This window comes from Solea solea, chromosome 21, assembly GCF_958295425.1.
Source record: "Solea solea chromosome 21, fSolSol10.1, whole genome shotgun sequence".
In the NCBI taxonomy this organism is placed as follows: Eukaryota; Metazoa; Chordata; class Actinopteri; order Pleuronectiformes; family Soleidae; genus Solea; species Solea solea.
Genome location: NC_081154.1, coordinates 21,544,281 through 21,567,229, shown reverse-complemented (window position 1 = coordinate 21,567,229; position 22,949 = coordinate 21,544,281). Strand labels below are relative to the sequence as shown.

Here is a 22,949-nt window from a genome sequence, read left to right as displayed (position 1 = left end):
TACACTTTCCCGAGTCTCCATTCACAGCTTGACTGTTAGTTGTTGTCTTTAGAACATTACAGGACGCAAGAAGAAAACCAGTTATTTCCCACAGGAGGACACACCATACAGTCGCACCTGCGGCCTGTCACCCGCGATGCCGCCTCGTCTTGTGGTGAATCTACGTCCCTGCCGCGTACTACCGATACACAGTCCATCAATATGGATTCCGCCGCGCTAAAGGAGGAGGATTCAAACTCGGCTGGTGTGTCTAAGCTGCCAATGGAGGCCTACGCGCTCGGGAAGGAGCCGCTGGTGGATAGAGCTCATCGTGCCCTGTTTCCCAGGCCCGGACCGGGTGGCCACCCTCGCGCCATAGTGGCATGGCTTCACTACTACGCCGATTGCACTGAGATCCTCAGGAAAGCTACAGAGATACAACGGATTAAAATACGGGACATGACCTTCTCCGTGTTTCCCGACCATACCCCCAAGCGGTACGAGCCGCTTTCAATGAGGTTCGCCGCCTGCTGCGCGACATCGAGGGAGTCAGATTTGGTATCCTCTACCCGGCGCGGTTGCGCATCCCCCATAATGGTGTGCAGCGCGACTTCACATCACCTGAAGAGGCTAAGGCATTTATTAAGACGCTCACCAAGTAGAGGCGTGAGCATGTTTGCTTTATTCCTGCAATGCACTTTCTCTATGTATATATCACAAGAATTATTCAAAACCTCTGGTGAGTTGTAAAACTCTTAATTATATCTTGCTTACTGTTTTTCTTCCTTCATTTATCATTTAATGCATTTGTTCATTGCATTGAGAGTATTGAGCACATGTCCAAGTCCACTCCAGGACAATTCAGCATCGTAGGTGACTTTTACTCCTAGGTGACACTTTATTTATTTATTTATTTTAATTTTATTTTTTTTAATTGAACTAACTCAGTCTGGTGCTGGCCAAAATTCTTAAGTTCTTGTGCCTGCTGTCCTAATGCACCATAGTCATTCCAAGTGCCTCCTATTTCATGTTTAAAGTTCATGCTCTGCGGGGCTCTGCACTCCTGTTAGTTCTAGCTACATAGTCGCAAGCTTAATTTTGAAGTTACATTACATTACATTACATGTCATTTAGCAGACGCTTTTATCCAAAGTGACTTACAATAAGTGCATTTAAACATTTGGGTACAAATAAGAGCTAGAAGTAAGAGCTTCAAGTAAGCCAAACTATGAAGTGCTACTCATAAGTGCTATGTATAATTATTATTATTTTTTTTTTTTTTGTCGTTGTCGTCTTAGTCAAGATAGAGTCGGAAGAGATGTGTTTTTAGTTGGCGGCGGCGGAAGATGTGGCGGAAGTTGGCTCCTGTCAGAGTCTGCACTGCTGTTTCCATCGTTTGGGGATGGGTACACTTGATGTGCAGAGTGGGGGGTGGATTGTGGGTGGTTGTTGTGTTATGTCTCTGCATTATTACTTATGTTCTTTTCTTTTTTGTTTTTTGATTTTTGATTTATTTTTCGTATTCCCTCCCTCTTCTTTTTCTTGCTGGGGTAATTATTATTATTTTTTTCTCCATTCCTACTGAAATCATGAGCCTAGATGACTGATACTGTGCGCGCAAGCCCGGCTACTGGATCTTCTATCAGATTTTTGAGTTGGAATGTCAAAGGCTTGAACAGTCCTATTAAACGGTCAAAAGTTCTCTCCCATTTGAAATGCTTAAATGCCAACGTAATATTCCTGCAGGAGACGCATTTGCGTGACAGAGTTCAGGTTAGACTTAAAAGCTCATGGATCAATGATATTTTTCATTCAACTTTCGACTCCAAAGCTAGAGGGGTAGCCATTTTGGTTAATAAAATAGTTCATTTTACCACCACTAGAATTATATCTGATAGGAACGGCAGATATTTGATTGTAGCTGGCCATTTATGTCATAATCCCGTTTTATTAGTAAACATTTATGCTCCAAATTCTATTAACCCAGTTTTTTACAAATAGACTATTTGGCACAATTCCTTTCTTGGACACCCATTTCCTGATTCTTGCTGGGGATTTGAACTGTGTAATGAACCCAACCTTGGACTGTTCTAATCACCCAGTCTGCTATGTCTAAATCGATTTCAGATTTCATGCTCCAGAATGGGTTTGTGGACCCTTGGAGATTTTATAATTCACAAACAAGGGTATATTCTTTCTATTCTCATGTGCACCAATCTTATTCTCGCATTGATTATTTTTTTAATGATGGTTCCCTGGTCCCCAAAGTGACATCCTCCGAATATCATTCAATTAGTATCTCTGATCATGCTCCTCTTACCCTTAATATTAGACTTTCAAGTCAACCTTATTATTCCTCACCCTGGAGGTTCAATAGTCTGTTATTGTGATGACGCATTCAATGCCTTTATTGAGTCCTCAATTGATGAGTTTATAACTATTAACGAAAAAGAAACTGTGTCTTACTCACTATTATGGGAATCGCTTAAAGCTTATCTGCGTGGTCAGATTATTTCTTATTCTGCTCATCGCAACAAAACCCGTAAAGCCAGGGTAGATGAACTCTTCTCTAAAATTATGGATATTGACAGACAAAATGCTACTAATCCATCCCAGAATTAAGTGAAACAGCGTCATGACCTACAGGTTGAATTGGACCTCCTTACAACAGCCGATGCAGAGCTCCTAGCTCATCAATTGAAACGTCAAACTACTTCTCGATTAATTACACAAATTAAAGATTCCTCTGACAACCTTGTCTCCGACCCCACATCTATTAATGACATTTTCAAGAATTTCTATTCCTCCCTTTATAATTCGGAATCCTCATCAGACATGACAGAAATGACTTCCTTTCTTCATAATCTTGACATTCCCAAGGTTGATCCCCCTACTGCTGTTTGGCTCGATGCACCTTTGACTCTGGAGGAAATTAAGTTTTCTATCAAAAGCCATGTTAAACAACAAAGCACCCGGTCCAGATTAATTTTTGGACACCAATTCACACCAATAATTCTCGATCTGATTATTTCACGTTGTCACGCGGCACCAGACAGGGCTGTCCCCTCTCTCCCTTACTTTTCGCCCTGGCCATAGAGCCCCTCTCAATTGCACTAAAATCTCTTCCTCAATTTCGTGGTATTTCTCGTTTTGGCATGGAATTAAAATTGTCCCTGTATGCGGATGACCTTCTTTTATACATATCTGACCCCCTGACTACTATTCCGCTAAATTTTATCTTTGTTAGAGAGATTTGGCTCTTTTTCTGGCTATAAAGTTAATCTCCTTAAAAGTGAATGCTTTCCTATAAATTCCCTCGCTCTAACACTTACACAGTCTGATATTCCTTTCAAGCTCAGCCCTTCAGGGTTTAAATATTTAGGGATCAATGTGACCCGCTCCTTACCCTCTCTCTATTCTGCAAATTTTTCCCCATTGCTTGCCCAGGTTGAGGTAGATTTCAAGAGGTGGAACTCTCTCCCTTTTTTAATGTGGTGAAAATGAATGTCTTGCCCAGATTTCTTTTTTTGTTTCAATGCATTCCTTTATTTTTGCCCATACATTTTTTTAAATCTTTAGATCAGAAAATTACTTCCTTCTTGTGAGGAGGAGTGAAGAAGTCCTTACTGCAAACATGTACTTTTGAGGGTGGTCTTGCCTTACCAAACTTTCTTTTATATTATTGGTCAGCACACATACACAAATGAACTTACTGGCTTCAATCTCCACAGCTCTTATGGTGTAAGCCTAAAGCTCAGTCTTGTGTATCCTCTTCACTTGCTGCCTTACTCCTTCCTTTGGTACTCTCTACCCTAAAGATCTGGATCCAGTTTAGGCACCACTTTAAGTTTCTGTCTGCGTCCACTCTGATGCCTTTAGTGGATAATCATCTATTCCCCCCATCTCTTATGAATACTTCCAACAAGTTGTGGCAAAGTCAAGGCATTAAGGTTTTCAGAGACCTCTTTAAAGACGGCACTTTTGCTACTTTTTTACACCTTTCCTCGGATTTCAACTTACCTACATCCCATCTGTTTCTCTATTTTCAGGTTAGACATTGTGCTTCTTCTCTTTTTCCTTGTTACCCCTCCCTACCTGTTAATCAACCATGGGATGACCTCCTGACATTGAAACCCCTCCACAAATCGCTAATATCCAAAATTTATGGCATGCCCATGGCTCTTGACACTCATTCAGTTGTCAAAACCAAAAACGCTTGGGAGCGTGAGCTTAGTACACATCTGACTGATCAATTCTGGAATAAGGCTGTACACTGTATACGCTCAACTACTCCTTGTTCCAGGCTTCAGCTTATACAGTTCAAAGTATTGCACAGAACCCATTTCAGCAAATCCAGACTCTCTAAAATATACCCTAGTGTTCTAGACCAGTGTGATAGATGCCATGGCTCTGCCTGTAATTTAAGTCATATGTTTTTTTTCTGTCCCACGTAACACAAATTCTGGGCTGATTTTTTTACGATTTTGACAAAGGCTCTAGGCACCCAAATAAAGATAGACCCCTTTATTGCTATATTTGGAGTCTCACCGGTACAACTTGGTATTAACTCCTTACAATCAGAAGTTTAATCCTTTACTTCTCTTCTGGCAAGATGACACATTCTACTCCTCTGGAAGTCTCCTAAATTCCATCTATATCTCTCTGGCTCAAGGATGTTATGTTCTTTCTCAAAGTGGAGAAGATGCGTTATACAGTGAAAGGCTGTTCCAAAAAAGATTTCTGGAAATGGAATTCCTTCATAAACTAATTTAATTCAATGCCAACTTTTCCTTCGGACTAACCCCATCGTACCCCTTTTTCAATTTTTATTTTTATTTTTTGTATTTATTTATTTTATTATTATTATTATTATTATTATTATTATTATTATCATTTATTTATTTATTTTATTTCTCCACTAATTTATCTGTCTCATTGGATTAGGTTTGTATTAATTTTTTTTTTGTAATAGACCGGTTATTTATTTTTTCTAATGCGAAGACACTGTTCAGTGTTACTATTATGTTATTATGTTAAAAAAAAACAAAAAAAACAATAGGGCCTGTATTACACCTGTATTTCTGAAATGTGCTATGTTATTTGTCCCTAATAAAAGAAATTGAAACAAAAATAAACTTGAACAGCATTAATTATTCTCACTCATCTTTCATCATCACTGGATCATTTAGTTTGACATAGATGATCCTACGAGTTATAAGGTGTAGTGATAGTCAGTATAGTAATAATCTTTCTAATGGTCAAAGATAATCTCAGCTCAAAAGCCCAGAAGATGTTTATGTTTATACATATCTGAGAAGAGTCAATGATGGACACCTGTCAAATATTTGATTCATATTTTCTATTGTCATTTATTTTTCACTGCACTCATAACATATAGTGAAGCATGGTTTTAATACTCAAACTGCTGGAGATTTATTGTTGTTTTCCTTGCTCTGTACAGTGTCCTGAAATAAATGTATTATTATTATTATTATTATGATATCAAAGAATTTCACTGCCTTCTCCTCCCATCACTTGCCACTCCTGTCGGGGCATCATGAAGTGCATGTCTGGCTTTTGCGCTCATGTGGTCAGAACACGGTTCAGTTTCGAGGCACACGATGAAGTTTCTCCGTGTCATCAACACTTTTTTTGTAAAGAACTGAGGCATTTATTGCAGCCAGGTCGAGGATATAATAAAACACTGTCATGGGCCATCTGCGCGTGGGTGCAGAATACTTTCTTGCCATTTAATCGAGCACATCCACACCGAACTTGATGCTGTTGTAGTATGTTACCGTGTCTGGTTTAGCCTTTTCCCCACTCATGATGGTCACCGCTGTGTGGACAGTGATCAAAATGCAGACATTTTTTTGTTTTGTTCTGGTAGACAGTGAGTGATGCATTGTCACTTGTCAGCACCTGTGTGGTGAACAACGGCATTTGCATCTTTACACACGGAGGAAGCTCTCTTCTGATTTTAGTGACTCTGCCAACCAGGCTCGTTTTCTTGGCTAATGGTTTTGCCATCTCAAAGAAGTAAAAGAGTTATCTGTAGTGATGTCCCTGCCCTTTCCTGTGTAAGGCTCCACCAATCTGCCCTCGCCTCCGCGTCTCATCTCTTCCCAGGTATGGCAGGTATTCACCATGTATTAGCATCAACATCAGCAGCAAGGTTTAGATTGTGCTGAGGTCCCTGGCACAGCTGGCACAACAGGCAACCCAGGGTTTGAACTATCACCAGAAAACATTGCGTGTTGATTGATTCATATAGGCTTTGATTGAATTTTCAATGTCTATATGAATCAAATTAGCAATCAGACAAGTGAGTTTGAGCTGAACAATACAAAGTCAAAGCAAATCCATTCTTACAATTGTAGTAGAGAAGTAATGCAATACTGAAAATTGTTCATACTTTCTTCCCTTTAGACTCAGTAGATTGTACAATTTGTCCTGAGGACTTCTGGTCAAACAACGACAGAACAGCCTGCATCCTTGGATTCCTTCCGTGCAGGACCAATCAGCTCCCATGATCCACCCTAGACTCACTCACACAGGTCATTCACTCAATCATGCACACCTGCAACCCATCTCACACTCACATGCAGACACATACACACAGGGAAAAAGTAGTCACAACCCTGGGGTCGTAACAAGGTTACGACATATGTGCTACCTGGCTCATTGATGCTCCCCCATTTCCATCCAGAAATACACAATATGAACATTCAAAGATCATATTATCTAGCAGCTTAGACATTTTATTAGAAACCCATGACAATCCAGAGCTGAGACCAGGACACAGAGTTGCACTCATTTATGCTTATTTGTGCTTGTTTTCAAGCAGTCATCAATTAAAAACCCCATAGAGAACTCCACCCACTCATGCTAACACCCATATTCCTAGAAGCTCAGGCCGAGGAGGAGGTGTAGCAGCCATTTGTAATGCTAGATCCCAAACCAGGAAATAATCATTTGAAAGCCTTATTCTGGAAACACAGAAACCAATTATGATAGTCACAGTTTATCGTCCACCTGCACCTTATTCAGAGTTCCTATCAGAGTTCTCTGAGTTCTTATCTGAGTTAGTGCTTAAGACAGATAAAATCATAATTGTAGAGGATTTCAACGTCCATCTAGATGTTGATGTTGATAGTCTTAGCTGCGCATTTAACTTGCTGTTGGGATCAATTGGTTTTATTCAACACGTTAATAAACCAACTCATTGCCTTAGTCACACCCTCGATCTTGTTTTAACTTATGGTATTGATATTGATAACTTAAACATAGTTCCTCAAAACCCTCTCCTTACTGATCATTGTTATAATAAATATAATTTTATATAGCCTGGAAAGATGGTTTTGTAGCTTACAAAAAAGCCCTACACAAAGATAGAGTTGCCTATTATTCTTCTTTAATTGAAGAAAATAAGAATAATCACAGGTTTCTTTTCAGCACTGTAGCCAGGCTGACACAGAGCCACAGCTCCACTGAACCATCTATTCCTTTAACCCTTGTATTATGTTGAAAAAAAAATACATTGGTTATGTTGCGGGTCATTTTGACCCGTACTGTGTAAATCCACTCAAAACAGCCAAAAAACAGGTTAAACCAATATCAACTTTATTTTAGATTATATAAACATTTCTAAAAGAGACATAACAATACATTTTTAATTTCAACACTATATTTAAGAACTATTTTGTTCAAGTTTTTCCCTCTGCATTTATTTTCATTTAACTTGCCCCTTTTTCTCACATTTTCAATGCGCTCCACATGATGGACAGAATGTAACTGTGTACTTTCTGCAGATGTAATTCTTGCATTTCACACAAGAGGTACTTGTTTTACTGTCATCTCAGGAGGGGCAGACCTGGCATCTTTTAAGTTTCTTTACACCCTTGTCCACTGGATCCATTGCAGATTGGTTGGATCACCTGACCTTGACCTTTTCAATGACAGCTGCAGCTGCTGGGGATCGAGCTGGCCTGGCTCGCCTCTGGGTCTTGGGAGTGACAAGTGCTTTGCCGAGTTCTTCCAGGAAAATCCGATGTCAGTACAATTTGCCGGCATTCCATTGCTGGTTGATTTCAGTCCACAGGACATAGGCATTGTAAGCAGACACATCAACAATGTTGTAGAAAATCAACAAGGGTCCATGGGCAGTCTTGCGCTGGCAGCTGTATGTTGCTGTGACTTTGTCCAGATTGTCAACTCCTCCATTTCTCTTGAAATACACGCCTCCCCTCCAAGTTGGTCATTTCCAGTATCATTTTCTCTATTGGTGGGGATATGAAGAGATGAAATGCTGATTGAATATCATCAACTTGTGTGACAGCAAATCTTATAGGACTGGGAGTCATTTTGATGACATTGGAAGATGACAGTCTACCTCGGCTTTGGTGTGGTGATGTTGACCATTTTATATTACCATCTTTAGATGCCCATGTTCCCTCTGTGGATGATGATTGCTGCATTCCTTGGCTTTCATCCAATTGAGACACAATGGTAGGCTCGTCCTCTGAATCCTCCTCATCGTCGGAAAATTGACAATCAGGATCATCAATTACATTGTCCTCGATCTCTGAAATCTCTTCCTCTGCATCACTATCCCAGTTCAAAAATCGTTGATAAAGCTTCTTTAGCTGTAAACCTTCGGGAGCTAATTTTTGGTGTGTTTGTCAAAGAGATGGCATGAGAAAAGTGACAAGGGCAAGGGAGAGAAAGTCCCTCCTCCACACACACCTGGGTCTCTGGCAGTCAAAATAAAGTACATCAAAGAGGCATGTTTATTTTGGATCTGTACAGCTACTTACCCACATAAAAGTGTCCGGGTCAAAATGACCCGCAACATCATCTTTGTATGTATGTACTCTGCACATACATTCCACTACACATCAAACTGTCCAGATTTTACACACCTGTTCATGATCCTAGATGAGGAAAAGTCACAAAATTTCATGAAGAAAAAGAAAGGATAACCCATACTTTGGTCAACACAAAAACCGAAATGGGTCAAATTGACCCTTAACACACTGAGCAGTGATGATTTTATGAACTTTTTTGTGAATAAAATAACATCAATCAGAGAAAAAAAATAATCATCTCCTCCCTCATATTGGGACTGACTTTTTTTCTTAACCTGTCCTGTCCAGTACCCAGGACATGTAATATGGTTGACTGCATGCCTTGTGGTGTCGGACAGATTTGATATGTGCAGGACGAGTCTGTGATACTCGGAACTCCAGTATGCATAGCGTGGGGGAAGGTGGTATGGTGTATTCGAGATATGCTGAGAGGTCCTCGCATACCCTACACCAGAATGTATACACCGGTGTACATAGCCATATAGCATGCATGTAGCTATCTGCTGTGTTAACGTTGCAGTTTGTGCAGATATTTGATTGTGAGAGCCCCATTCTGAACATCCTTTGTCCTGTGTAGTGTGTTCTGTGTAAGATTTTGTATTGTATTAGTTGTAGGTCTGGATTTTTTATCATTTGAATGTGTTAGATGATATCTGTAACCAGAAATTTTCATCTAGGCTGATGGATGTCCGCCTCCCATTTTGTGGTTGGTAAAGAGATTATACAATCGTTTTTAGTCAATAGTGCATGTGTTTTAGACACCATTTTGGGAGACATAAAGTTTAGAAATTGTTTGATCATTGGAGGTAGTTCTAGATCCAATTTACTGGTTTTAAACCTCGTCTGGATTACAGATTTTATTTGTAGATAATCAAAGGACGTGTTGCTGTTAATGCCATATTGTTCCACTAAGTTCTGAAATGGAATTCATTTATTATCTTGGATAATTTGTTCCAGGTGCCTTATACCTTTTTCTTGCCATGATTTGAGTTTTAGTGTTGTTTTATTCCGTAGTATGTCTGGATTATTCCAGATTGGGGTATATTTACATGGGATATGCAAGGACCCAGTGAGTTTGATAAATTCCCACCAGGCTGACAGGGAGGTATTTATATTTATGCTTTTAAAGCACTGATGCCGTTTGATGGTTTTGCTTATAAATGGTAGATCAGAGATTTTAATTTCTTTACAGAGTGTTTGTTCAATGTCTAGCCACAGACTGTCCAGTGGTTTGGGTTGAAACCATTTTTGGACATAGTGAAGCTTATTTGCAAGAAAGTAGTTGTGGAAGTTTGGAAGTTCCAGACCACCATAGGCTTTTGCTTTTTGGAGTGTTTTTAAACTGATGTGTGCTGGTTTGGTTTTCCAGAGGAATTTTGTGGTGGCAGAGTCTAAGGATTTAAACCAGATTGGTGAGGGTTTAGTTGGGATCATTGAGAAGAGGTAATTGATTTTTGGTAAGATCCTCATTTTCATGGTGTTAACTCTTCCCATAAGTGATATAGGTAAGGAATTCCATCGTAGGAGGTCATCCTCTATTGATTTAAGTAGTGGAGTATAGTTTAATTGTGCTAGCTCTGACAGCCTGGAGGAAAAATTTACACCCAAATATCTAATGTTTCCAGATTTCAGAGGACAGGATGGTGATGATTTGAAGTCATGGTTGATTGGTAGGATGATCGATTTTGCCCAGTTTATCGAGTAATCTGATATGGCTGAGAATTTATTAAGAAGTGCAATAGTCTCGGAAAGAGAGCCTTGTGAGTTTTGGAGGAAAAGTAATACATCATCAGCATAGAGGCTTATTTTGTGATTTAGTTTTGTTGTTTGAATACCTTTGATATTTTTGTTTGTGCGAATAGCCGCTGCGAGTAGTTCAATAAAGATGACAAATAGTGATGGGGAGAGTGGACAGCCTTGTCTGGTGCCTCTCTGGAGATTGAAGCTTGGAGAAGTTTGATCATTTGTTCTGACAGAGGCACTGGGTGAACTGTATAAAATTTTGATCCAGGAGATGAGTTCTTCTCCGAATCCAAATTTTTCCATTGTGGCAAGTAGGAATTTCCAGTTTACTCTATCAAATGCTTTTTCTGCATCTAGTGAAACCACTGCTGCTCTAAATTTATTGATTGTGCAGTAGTCTATTTTATCCTGTCTGATCTGGGTGAATTATGAAGGGGGTGATTTTTTCCAGTCTCCTTGCTAAGGCTTTGCAGATGATTTTAAGATCTGCGTTTATGAGTGAGATGGGGCGATAGCTGGATGGGAGTGACGGGTCTTTCTCAGGTTTGAGGTGGAGACAGATATGTGCTGTATTTATGTGTGTGGGGAGAGTGTTACTTTCCTTGATTTTTATTATCATTTTATAGAATGTTGGTGCTAGTATGGACCAGAATGTTTTGTAGAATTCCACTGGGAATCCGTCTGGTCCTGGGGCTTTCGTGTTTGGCATATGGTGTAGGGCCTCATTTAGTTCAGCTATTGTGATATGGGACTCCATAGACTAAACCTGTTCATTATTAAGTTTTGGTAGATCCATGGAGTTTAAAAATGTGTTTATGTCTGTACTTGATGAGTTATTGTTTGATGAGTATAAGTTTTTATAGAAATCTCTAAAACTGTTGTTTATTTCTTCCGGTGCATGGGTTACTTTACCGTCTGAGTCTTTTATGGAGTGGATAGTTGTTTTTTTTGTTAGCTAGGTATTTACTGGATTTATTGTTATGTTCAAAGTTTTCCAAGCGTAATCTCTCCAGTTGGAACTGCGTTTTCCTTTCTATTATTTTGTTTAATTCAAGTTTTAATTTTCTTACATTATTCAGCAAGTTCTCATCTTGGGATGCAGCATAGGCAGTCTCTAATGTTTTTATTTTATGTTGTAGTTCTAATTCCAGTAGGTTTTCTTTCTTCTTTTTAAATGAGGAGTATGAGATTATTCTACCCCTCATAACTGCTTTTGCTGCCTCCCAGAGGACACCTGGTTGTGTTCCTGGCAGGTCGTTTGTTTCTAGAAATATCAACCACTCTTTTTCAAAGTATTTGATGAAATTTGGTTCATCTAGTAATGATGTATTAAATCTCCAGTTTCTGATTGGTGGTGTGATGGCCTTATTAGTTATCTTTAGTGAAACTGGTGCATGGTCACTAATGGTGATAGGGTGAATCAAAGTGTCTGTGACGTCTGATAGAATTGAGCTGTTGGTGAGAAATAAGTCAATTCTAGAGTAGGAGTTGTGTACAGGTGAGAAGAAGGTGTATTCTTTATCAGCTGGATGACAGGAGCGCCAAGGATCACAAAGACCATAATCACTCATGTATTGTTTAAGTGCTTCTGTCGATTGCCAGTTCCGTGTTGTTCCTGCCTTACTGAGCCTATCAAGTTCTGGGTTGAGTACCATGTTGAAGTCCCCTCCTATTATCAGTGTTGTGTGAGTGGACAGTGAGGAGAATAAAGTGTGAAAAAAGGAGGGGTCATCAACATTAGGACCATATATGTTAGATATACTGAAATCTGTATTATTGATTTATAAGTGAAGTATTATAAATCTACCTTCTGGGTCTATCATAGTGTTCTTATGTATGAAGTTTAATTTTCTATTGATCATGATGGCGACTCCTCTCTGTCTAGAGTTGTAGTTTGCTGTGTATATGAAGGGAAATTGTGATGAGCTGGCAATCTGACTGACCCTGGATTTCCACTGGACGCGGAACGGCCGCGGAACGGCCACGGCGCGGTTCTGCTTCGTCCTCTCCCAAACGTCAATCCCCACCGGGCGCGTTACGGCAGCGGCGCGGAGCCTTGGGAGCCAGCGGTATTCACGGAAGATCGCGCGATAATCTCGAGCGGACGCGAGATCCCGCGATAGACTGTGTGTATAAAGGAAACAACAACAACACAGCTTCTTTCATTTCTCCACTTCCATAATCAGTCTCTCGTCGTCCATTGTCTCCGAGACCCTCGGATCAAATGACTGTTGACCTGGGGGCACCGGTTATGACGTAACGTTGAGGTGAAGTTGTGACCTGCGTATTGTGTTTTATTTTGAAAGGGGGGCGGAAGTGTTTTACTTTGATACTGTGTCGGACTTCCTGTCTTGTGCGATCTGCTTCGTTGAAATTTACGAGGTTCAGCAGCGGCAACGGAAAAAAATAGAACTGATTCCTATCGATAGCGCTGCGGCGCGGCGAGCCGCTTCTGGGCCGCTGCTGATCCGCGCCGCAGCGCGGCCGGTGGGAATGCTCACATTGATTAGATTGGAAGCGATTTGCAACGGCTACCGCGCCGCGGCCGTTCCGCGGCCGTTCCGCGTCCAGTGGAAATCCAGGGTTAGCGAGGTGAGTCTCTTGTAGTAAGACAATGTCTGCTTGGAGACTATTTAGGTGGTTGAGGACTTTATGTTTTTTATGTTTCGAGCCAATTCCACGCACATTCCAAGTGACAAGCCTGAGTGTATTCATCTTATTAACCATATCTACTTATCTAGTGTAGACTGTGTGTGTTTTCTGTGCATGTGCACAGGCTGATGTTTAACACAGGGTGTGTGTGCTCCCATGTAAGCATGTGTGTGTGTGTGTGCCTGTCTGACAGCCTATGTGCGAGTGCTGTTGTCTAGGATAGGGTATGTGTGTGCGTGTATGCATGTGTGTGTGCGTGTGTGCCTGTCTGACAGCCTATGTGCGAGTGCTGTTGTCTAGGATAGGGTATGTGTGTGCATGTATGCATGTGTGTGTGTGCGTGTGTGCCTGTCTGACAGCCTATGTGCGAAACTACAGCCTGTATGTGGATGTGTGTGTATGTGTCTACGCGCTTGTAACGTGTTCGTGTGTGTATTATGTGCATGTGTGTGCGTCTGTCTGTCTGATAAACTGCAATACTACAGCTTGTATGTGGATGTACATATGTGCGTGCGTTTACGCGTTCGGCATGTGTATGTATGTATATGTGTGTGTGTGTGAGGGAGAGCGTGCATGCGTTTGTGCTGTTATATGCAGGGGCCTCGTTTTGATGTGGTCATTAATTACAGGATACATGTTGTAGATTGTGACATAGTATACTCTAGAAATACATGAACATAGAAAAACATAAAAACATAAACATGAAAAACACATAGAGGGATACAGTGACAGAAATAACCAACCAAAGTCCAACAATATTCTTACCGTCTTCCTTTTTTTTTTTTTTTTACCTCGGTGTACGTTACGGAGATGTGCAGTGATTGTGAATTTAGTGGCGGATTAAATGAGGGAGCGGGGGAATAATGTGAGTATGGGATTAATTATGGTTTTATTGTATTGATTTAATGTTGGCGATATATCGGTTTATTGTGTGTTTGTCCCGGTATAACTGACTGTTGACATAGAGCTTGTCCACTGCAATTACTGCCCGGGATCTGCCGTCAATAAACTTTCTTCTCACCGGGAACAGTCTCCTGCGTCGCTCCAGGATCTCTTTTGGGAACTGGTCGTTTACGCTGAAGTCCGTTCCTTGCAGCTCCCTGCCTCGGCTCTTGACCAACTCCTTTTGTTTAAACTGTTTGAATTTTACAACAATCGGACGTGGTCGCTGGCCTTCCTGTCGTCTCCCTCCTAGACGATGGGCCCGGTGGAACGAAATGTTTTTGACGGTGTCTGCCGGGAGTTTGAGTTGTTTGATAATGAAGTTCTTTACTGTCGCTTCTGCGTCTTCTTCGTTTTTTTCCGGGATCCCAGAGAAAACTAGATTGTCTCTCATACTGCGTGACTGTAGATCAGTAAATGTGAGTATTTTCTTCTCTGAGGCGCCTTGTTTCCTCAGTGAGCGTTTTAACCGACCCTTTAAGTGTGTTGTTTTCCGCCGCGAGCTGGGACACCTGTTGCTGGCTGAACTCTAGAGATTCTCGCAGCGATTGGAATTCCTTGTGCAGGACCTCTACCAGAGAAAGTCGCGCATCGAAGGTGTCCAGCTTCGTGTTTATGGAGGTAAGGATCTCTGTGAATTCGGATGATGAGGCTGCTCCAGGGGAGTCCTCCGGGCGACTGCGTTTGGAGGAGGAGGGGGTAACCGCTGGTTGTTTTGGTTTCCCCATTACGACTCGTTGAAAGTACTCGTCGATGTAATCCTCCAGATCCTCCAGTCTCCCGTATTTGCCCTCTTCACGTGCAGAAAAGGAGATGTGACTGACAAGTAGTTTTTTCCCTTATTTTTTCCTCTTGATAGTATACAGTGTGGAAATGTTTGGGCTAGACGCGCGCCGCCATGTTTTGGTTTGGTTGCACAATCTCACGCAGTCTCGCGATACTACCACATCTCAGACGTACCTACCCTCTCTCCTACGTACTAAAAGATGGGACTGACTCATCTTTTAGCACAAGAGCTTTAGAAGCACCAGGTGCACAGTTAGACAGTTCCTCCCTGAGTTACATTACATGTCATTTAGCAGACACTTTTATCCAAACTGACTTACAATGGAATTGAGTACAATCAACCAGGGGTGGAGTCGAACTTGCGACCATGATGTCTTTTGCACACAGGGTACCGGTCTTAACCACTGAGCCACTCCACCCCAGAGTTAACATCATTAGTTTCATCATCCAAACCATCAACCTGTCAGTTAGATCCTATCCCCACCAAACTGTTTAAAGATGTGTTTCCTTTAATTAACAGCTCTATAGTAACTCAAATTAATCTATCCTTATTAACTGGATATGTGCCCCAAACGTTTAAAATAGCAGTTATTAAACCCCTTCTCAAAAAAGCGACCCTTGACCCAGATATTTTAGCTAACTACTGACCTATATCTAATCTTCCCTTTGTTTCTAAAATCTTAGAAAAGGCAGTTGCTAGTTGCTGTTTGAAGATTTTCAGTCAGGTTTTAGATTAAACCATAGCATAGAAACAGCACTAGTTAAAGTTAGTAACGATCTTCTCTTGGCTTCAGATAATGGTCTAGTCTCTCTACTTGTCCTGTTAGATCTTAGTGCTGCATTTAACACCATTGATCATAATATTCTACTGCAGAGATTGGAGCAGACTCTTGGGATCACAGGTGCTGCCCTCTGCAGTTTGTTCATGTTAATGATAAAGCCTCACTACAAACAAAAGCTAATTGTGGAGTTCCACAAGGCTCAGTGCTTGGACCTATACTTTTTACCTTATATATGCTTCCTCTAGGGAACATTATTAGAAAGCATAACATACACTTCCATTGTTATGCAGATGAGACACAGCTACATTTATCAATGATGTAATATCTGATGAAATCTGATGAAATGTGTGATGTTATGCTAACAGGTTAGCATAACATCACAGACAAATATGAAGTACTTGAAAATATGTCAGAAATACTAAACAGAGACCCAAACACCTTAATATGAAATGGAAAAACATGCAATATTGAATGTCATTTAAGAAGAAAGAGAAAAGTTCCTGGGGTCATGACAAAACAGCTCTGAGGAAAAGTACAGTAGTTGAGTCTTTTTGAGTCTTCTTACTTTCATCTTTATGTCAGTGACCAAACAGAAATCATGAGACACACAAATGTCTTGCCTCTTTACATAAAAATAAATAATATATAAAGGTACACTATCATATGAGACTGTATATGTTTGTGTATTTGTCTTTGTTTAGGTCCTCAGCTTTTTGAACCCACTTTAATTCCTGATTGTGGACTACTGTCCAATCCAAAGCCACTCTGTCATCAATAAGATGCAAGACTGGGAATGTGATACTGTAGCCTTTATAAGGTACTTTATTTTTAGCTCTGTCTCATTCTCTTCTCAGCCCAGTGAAACATTATGACTTCACTTGCTTTATTGTCTTTGCTTTACTTTGCTTTCAGTGTCCTCACTTTAACTGATAGCTCACTTTCCAGCATCACCACTGCAGCTGCACCAGCAGCCTCAAAGTGCACTCTTCTAAACAGCTTCCAGCCAGGCTTTGTGGTCCAGGGTGACTATGTCATCGGTGGGATTTTCCCCATTCATTTTAATCTGAAAATACCAGACCTTAACGGCACCTACAGACCAGCACCAATACATTGCAATGGGTGAGTTTCATAGATGATAGTGTGAATAATGTCTAATTTTGCACTCTTAATATAAAATGGACTGAATGTGTTTATAGTCATTAGAGTTTTTAAATGAACAGACAACATTCATCTGTATCAGCCACAGGATTGATCCCAAGGCTTTCCGGTGGGCTCAGACTATGAGACTGGCAGTGGAGGAGATAAACCAGAATCCAATGCTGTTGCAGAATCACACTCTGGGCTACAAAATCTTTGATTCATGTGGATATCCACTGACAGCACAGAGAGCTGTTTTATCGATGCTGAACGGAGTGAGTGAGGAAAACTCTTCTATGTGCACAAATGCCTCATCACTCCTCGCTGTGATTGGGGCTTTTGGATCTTCTCAGTCTATTATTTTGTCAAGAACCCTGCAAACATTCAGGATCCCCATGGTAACAGTGACTTGTATTTATGTCAATCATCACAAAAATGTTCTTCTTTTCTCAGTAACACTGCAATCTGTTTTTACACAGGTCAGCTACGCTTCTACATGTGCATGTTTGTCAGACAGACAAAAATATCCAACCTTCTTCAGAGTAATTCCTAGTGATGACTACCAGGTAAAATGTGAAACATGTGGTCAATTATTGTTTTGAGTCAAAGCTCAACACATTTACTACTCTGTCATCAGAAATAAGTATTACAACTGCCTTTAAAGCTTTAAACTGTCAAATTAAAACTATTAATAAAAAAGAGGCAAATCTTTGAACACTAAGAAATTGATTTATATATATAAGTTTTCCTCTCTCTTATATTATGTTAGTGTTCTTTTCAGGTTTGGTCATTATAATAATCACGGTTGATAATCCTTTATTGTTATAATCCTTATTATATATTTCTTTGTTGTGCCAAACTTCCATGCTTTATCATTTACAGAATACAGACATGTTATAACAGGGCACAACACCAAATAATTTATGAAGATATTGCTTTTCATTTATGAAAGTTTTTTAATGTCTGTGACATGAAACTGAGTGAGTTGATTGTCTTTTTCTGTTGAGCCCAGGTGAAAGCCTTTGCACAGCTGCTGGTGCACTTTAACTGGACTTGGGTGGGGCTGCTGCGAGGAGACAATGATTATGGCCACTTTGCTGCAAAAGGTTTACTGAGAGAATTACAGGACACCAAAGTATGTGTAGCGTACCAAGAAATTATTCCTCTGCTCTACACTCGCCAGGCGGGACTAAGGATCATGAAGGTATGAAAACACTGTGGAAACTGTTGACTTCTACCTTTAAATGTTAAGTAGTCTATATTTATATAGAGATTTTCTAGTGGTGATGACCACTAGCTGCTTTAAACTACAGTTTTTGTCATTCAACCATTCACATAAATTCAAACATCTACATATTGCATCTATGTGGAGCAGTTTTTTTTTTTATAACACATCTTTCATACCCATTCACACACTGCTGGCACAGTAATGTGAGGTTCAGTGTCTTGCCCAAAGAAAGATCAGCATGTAGACTCATGGAGCCAGGAATCGACCCCTCAACCTTTCAGTTGAAAGACAGTTCACTCTACCACTGATTACATTACATTACATGTCATTTAGCAGACACTTTTATCCAAAGCGACTTACAAGGGAATTAAGTACAACCTGCCATGGGTGGAGTTGAACTTGTGACCATGATGTCTCTTCAACCCTCCTTTAATGGGTTCTTACCACAGGATAAAATAATAACAGCCTCTAGGGACTGGGTAGAGTGGTGATTTGATGCTATAAAAAATTAACTGAAGTTGTTTTATAGTGTAAATGAGTTTCTGTTAAAGAAACCTTTTGCTGCTAACAAATATTAACACATATTAAGACATAGAGCCATTAAAGCTCCTATTTGTGGACCTACTGTGATCATTCAATTTAGACACTCCAGGAGAAAACTGTGTGTTTGTCTCACTTTCATCCATTTATCTCATCAGGCCCATATTAGATCCAGAAAGGAGAAGAGAGTCATGACATGAATTGTAACTCTGTAACCATGTATAAAAAAAAAAAAAAAAATTCCCAAGAACATCATTTAATTAAGTTCACAATAGGTCAGTACTTGTGCTTTCAATCAAAAAACGACAAAAGCATCAGAATTGTAAAACACAAGACAATGTCCAGAAAATGAAGCACTCATAACAAGAGTCAGATGAATAATGTTACAGGTGGAACTATTGGGGCAGAGTAGAAAATCTCATTGTGTGAAGTCAATAGACAATGTTAGTACCGACGTACAACAGGAAAAACTGACTTTGTTAAAGTAAGTACTTTCTTCAAAATGAATACAATAGAAACTTTATTTGTCTGACACCAACTGGTGACATTTTTTTTACACACATACAAGACATTAAAAAAGACCCAAACAAAAATACACAAGGAAAAAGTATACCAAATAAATTAAACATAAAAGAAATAAAAGGACTAGAGGAAGATTATTATGGCGTTACAGAAATTATTTTGCTGTTGAGGGTTGAAATATCAAATAATACTAAGGTCTATCGAAACTGTAGTTTTTCACTGTGTACATCTGGGTTTTTCTTTATGTCACTCGTTTTGTTTTTGTCTCCTTTTACAACCCTGTTATCTACATTATCTGACCCTCTGTAAAGGTGATGCGTAGCTCTACTGCAAAAGTGGTGTTGGTATTTGCAGTTGAGGGGGAGATGACCCCTTTCTTGAGGGACTACATGACTCAGAACATCACTGGAATCCAGTGGGTGGCGAGTAGTGCCTGGGTCAAAGCATCAGTCTTTTCAGGGAGAGAGTATTACCCTTACTTGAGAGGAACCATTGGGTTTAGCATCAGAATAGGTCATATCTCCAGACTGGGTGACTTCCTGCAGACAGTAAACCCTAAGAGATATCCTGACAATGTGCTGGTGCGTGAGCTGTGGGAGTCTCTGTATGGCTGCAGTCCTTTTCCATCCTCTGTCACCCAGATGCCGCCGTGCTCAGGGCAGGAGTCTCTGCTGGAACAGCACTCAGCCTACATGAATACATCCAGCCCTAGATTCTCATATAATGTCTATAAGGCTGTATATGCCATTGCTCATTCCCTGCACAACCTCCTTCTCTGTCAGCCAGGGAGGGGGCCTTTCCAGAACAACTCATGTGCTCAGAGCAACAACATACAACCTTGGCAGGTACTGTATAATCCACTATTTCTTTACCATTACACACTGTGGGTCAAAGCCCAATCCTTGGGATTCAGACCACGATCTTTATCTCCCATTTACCAAAGTCATGTAACATACTGTACATATGATACCCCTATTTCTGTGTTCTAAAAAATCTAAATATATTTAAATCTTAATGAAATATGTTTATGAATATTTTTAAATTGTTCATTGTTCCATTGTAAACACAGCACTGGACTTCTCACTTATGGCCAAAAATATCATTAGAATTATTTCTGATCAATATTGACATTGATTGACTTAGCAACGTGGGTCAACATGTTTTAATTTCCATGTGATGTGTTCACTTCACCGTTCTGTTACATTTCTACTGCTTTACAAATTTAGGTTGTGGATTTTTAGGGGCCTTAAACCTCAAAACTCTGAAGACTGAAAAACGTGTTTAGTGTTCATTGTGTGCATTTCCTAAATTTCAAGCTGCAACACTACCTCCAGGAAGTGAACTTTCACATTGCTGGTGAGGAGGTGGCCTTTAATGCCAAGGGCGACTCTGTACCCTATTATGATATCATCAACTGGCAGAGAGGCACAGAAGGAAACATCGAATTTGTCAACGTGGGTTTGTTTGATGGAACCAAGGCTATTGGAGAGGAGCTGTTGATCCAGGAGGACAGGATAATGTGGGCAGGACATCAGAGTGAGGCAAGCTGCTCACACTGTGTTTTTACCTTCATCAGATGCCAACTGTTGAAGTTCTGTAGGTTGAGATGGAGGTAAGTCAGGTGGACGGAACGGATTGGATCTGAAACAGGGTCATTTGTTTTCATACACAACAGAGATTCAAAACCCAGCTATGATGTGACTGGTGACATACTATCCACTGTTGTTTTCCTCATGGATCTTTCTTTATGGAATGGAAGAGTGAATGATGGTTTGTCTCTGTATGCTGCTCTGGTGACCTGTCCTGGGTCTGACCCCACCTGTTGTTTTCAGCTGGGATTGGCTCTGGCTCCTCGCGACCCTCATGTGCAGGATATAGCAGTAGACAATGAATGAATCATTCTTCATGACATTAAATGCTTCTCATAGATCTACAGCTAAATATATTTAACTGAACTACAGGTTATGGAATAGTTTTTGGGAAGGAACCCAGTCCTCAGTGTACAGCTTGTTTGATGGCATACCTGTAAACTAGACTGACATCTGCACACAAAATATATCTAATCAACATAAAACTCAAAACACTGTGTTAAACACACTTGAGAAACTAGAAGTAACAAATACTTTATTAACACATGGTTTTGAGGAATTTTCCACCTGTCATTGATATCAGCACATGGTCTTTCCACTCTAGGTGCCAGTGTCTGTGTGCAGTGCCAGTTGTCTTCCAGGCTCCCGGAAGGCTGTCCGTCGTGGGGAGCCTATCTGCTGCTTTGACTGTGTACCATGTGACAGCGGCAAAATTAACAATCAGACAAGTGAGTTTGAGCTGAACAATAAAAAGTCAAAGCAAATCCATTCTTACAAGTATAGTACAGAAGTAAAGCAATCCTGAAAATTGTTCATACTTTCTTCCCTTTAGACAAAGTAGATTGTACAATTTGTCCTGAGGACTTCTGGTCAAACAACGACAGAACAGCCTGCATTGCCAAGAAAGTGGAGTACTTGACCTTCGATTCATTGGGAATAGCCCTGACAGTGATGTCTGTGGTGGGCGCCTGCTTCACTCTGGCTGTCTGTGGAGTCTTCTTCTGTCACAGACACACAGCCATTGTCCGTGTCAATAACTCTGAGCTCAGTTTCTTCATACTGTTTGCACTAACTCTGTGTTTTCTTTGTTCTCTGCTTTTCATTGGAAAGCCAACATATTGGTCCTGCATGCTGCGCCACACTGCCTTTAGCATCACATTTTCACTGTGTATTTCCTGCATCCTGGGGAAGACCCTGGTGGTACTGGCTGCATTCACTGCCACCAGGCCAGGGCACAACATCATGAAGTGGCTGGGGCCTAAGCAGCAGAGGACCATTATCTTCAGTTGTACTCTGGTTCAGGTGGTTATCTGTGCTGCCTGGCTCATTGATGCTCCCCCGTTTCCATCCAGAAATACACAATATGAACATTCAAAGATTATAGTGGAGTGTAGTGTTGGCTCTAGCCTGGTCTTCTGGTGTGTTCTTGGATATATTGGTCTACAGGCCTGTCTGTGCTTTGTATTGGCTTTTCTGGCTCGAAAGTTGCCGGGAAACTTCAACGAGGCCAAGTTCATCACATTCAGCATGCTGATCTTCAGTGCTGTGTGGCTAGCATTCATCCCTGCTTATATCAGCTCGCCTGGAAATTATGCAGATGCAGTCGAGTCATTTGCCATCTTGGCCTCCAGCTTTGGTTTATTGTTCTGCCTGTTTGCTCCAAAGAGTTACATTATTTTACTGAAGCCTGAAAAGAATACAAAACAGCACCTGATGGGGAAAGAAAAGAAATGATGAAACACACATTAACCCAAAGTTATTGCATCAGTAACAAGACTTGGATAACTAAACATTTAAAAAACATGTTTGTTAGTCAATGTTGTTTTGAAATTGATATATCTTTACAGATATGACTCTGTAGTGACAATCTTACAAAACTGATACATCATTAAACGGTGGTGGTGTGAGATGTGATTATTATTTAGCTTAGCCATTAACTTGGACTTGCACAATGCATTGAGGCGATGGTTTAATATTAGACAAAGCTCTAGTATCACTTAAATTATTTTGTCAGCTGGCTAAGAATATTTTTCTTTGGGTCAGGTTGCTTCCTTCAAAAGTGTTGTTATTCAGTATTATACAAATGACACTAAACAAAATCTATTCAGGAAAATATATTGAGGCTCCACTAACAAGACAAAAGATGTACAAATCACTGATCAGAAACATGATAAGAAGAAAT

General features: G+C 40.4%; 1 protein-coding gene across 1 annotated transcript; it reads left to right on the top strand.

Annotated features, from left to right (window-relative positions):
• Positions 1-201: 201 nt before the first annotated feature.
• On the top strand, positions 202-22,502 carry LOC131448874 (extracellular calcium-sensing receptor-like). Its single transcript, XM_058621664.1, has 9 exons — positions 202-476; positions 16,697-16,870; positions 16,998-17,286; positions 17,368-17,454; positions 17,901-18,092; positions 19,490-20,023; positions 20,495-20,719; positions 21,372-21,495; positions 21,600-22,502. The coding sequence occupies exons 1-9, from the start codon at positions 202-204 to the stop codon at positions 22,499-22,501; spliced, it is 2,802 nt and encodes a 933-aa protein (XP_058477647.1). The 3' UTR covers position 22,502.
• The last annotated feature ends 447 nt before the right edge of the window (positions 22,503-22,949 follow it).

Excerpts from the sequence above, each read along its gene's own strand:
- LOC131448874 (XM_058621664.1), top strand. The coding sequence starts at position 202 with ATGGATTCCGCCGCGCTAAAGGAGGAGGATTCAAACTCGGCTGGTGTG. Across the intron at positions 18,093-19,489 it reads CGGGACTAAGGATCATGAAG|GTGATGCGTAGCTCTACTGC; the intron begins GTATGAAAACAC and ends CCCTCTGTAAAG. Across the intron at positions 20,024-20,494 it reads ACAACATACAACCTTGGCAG|CTGCAACACTACCTCCAGGA; the intron begins GTACTGTATAAT and ends CTAAATTTCAAG.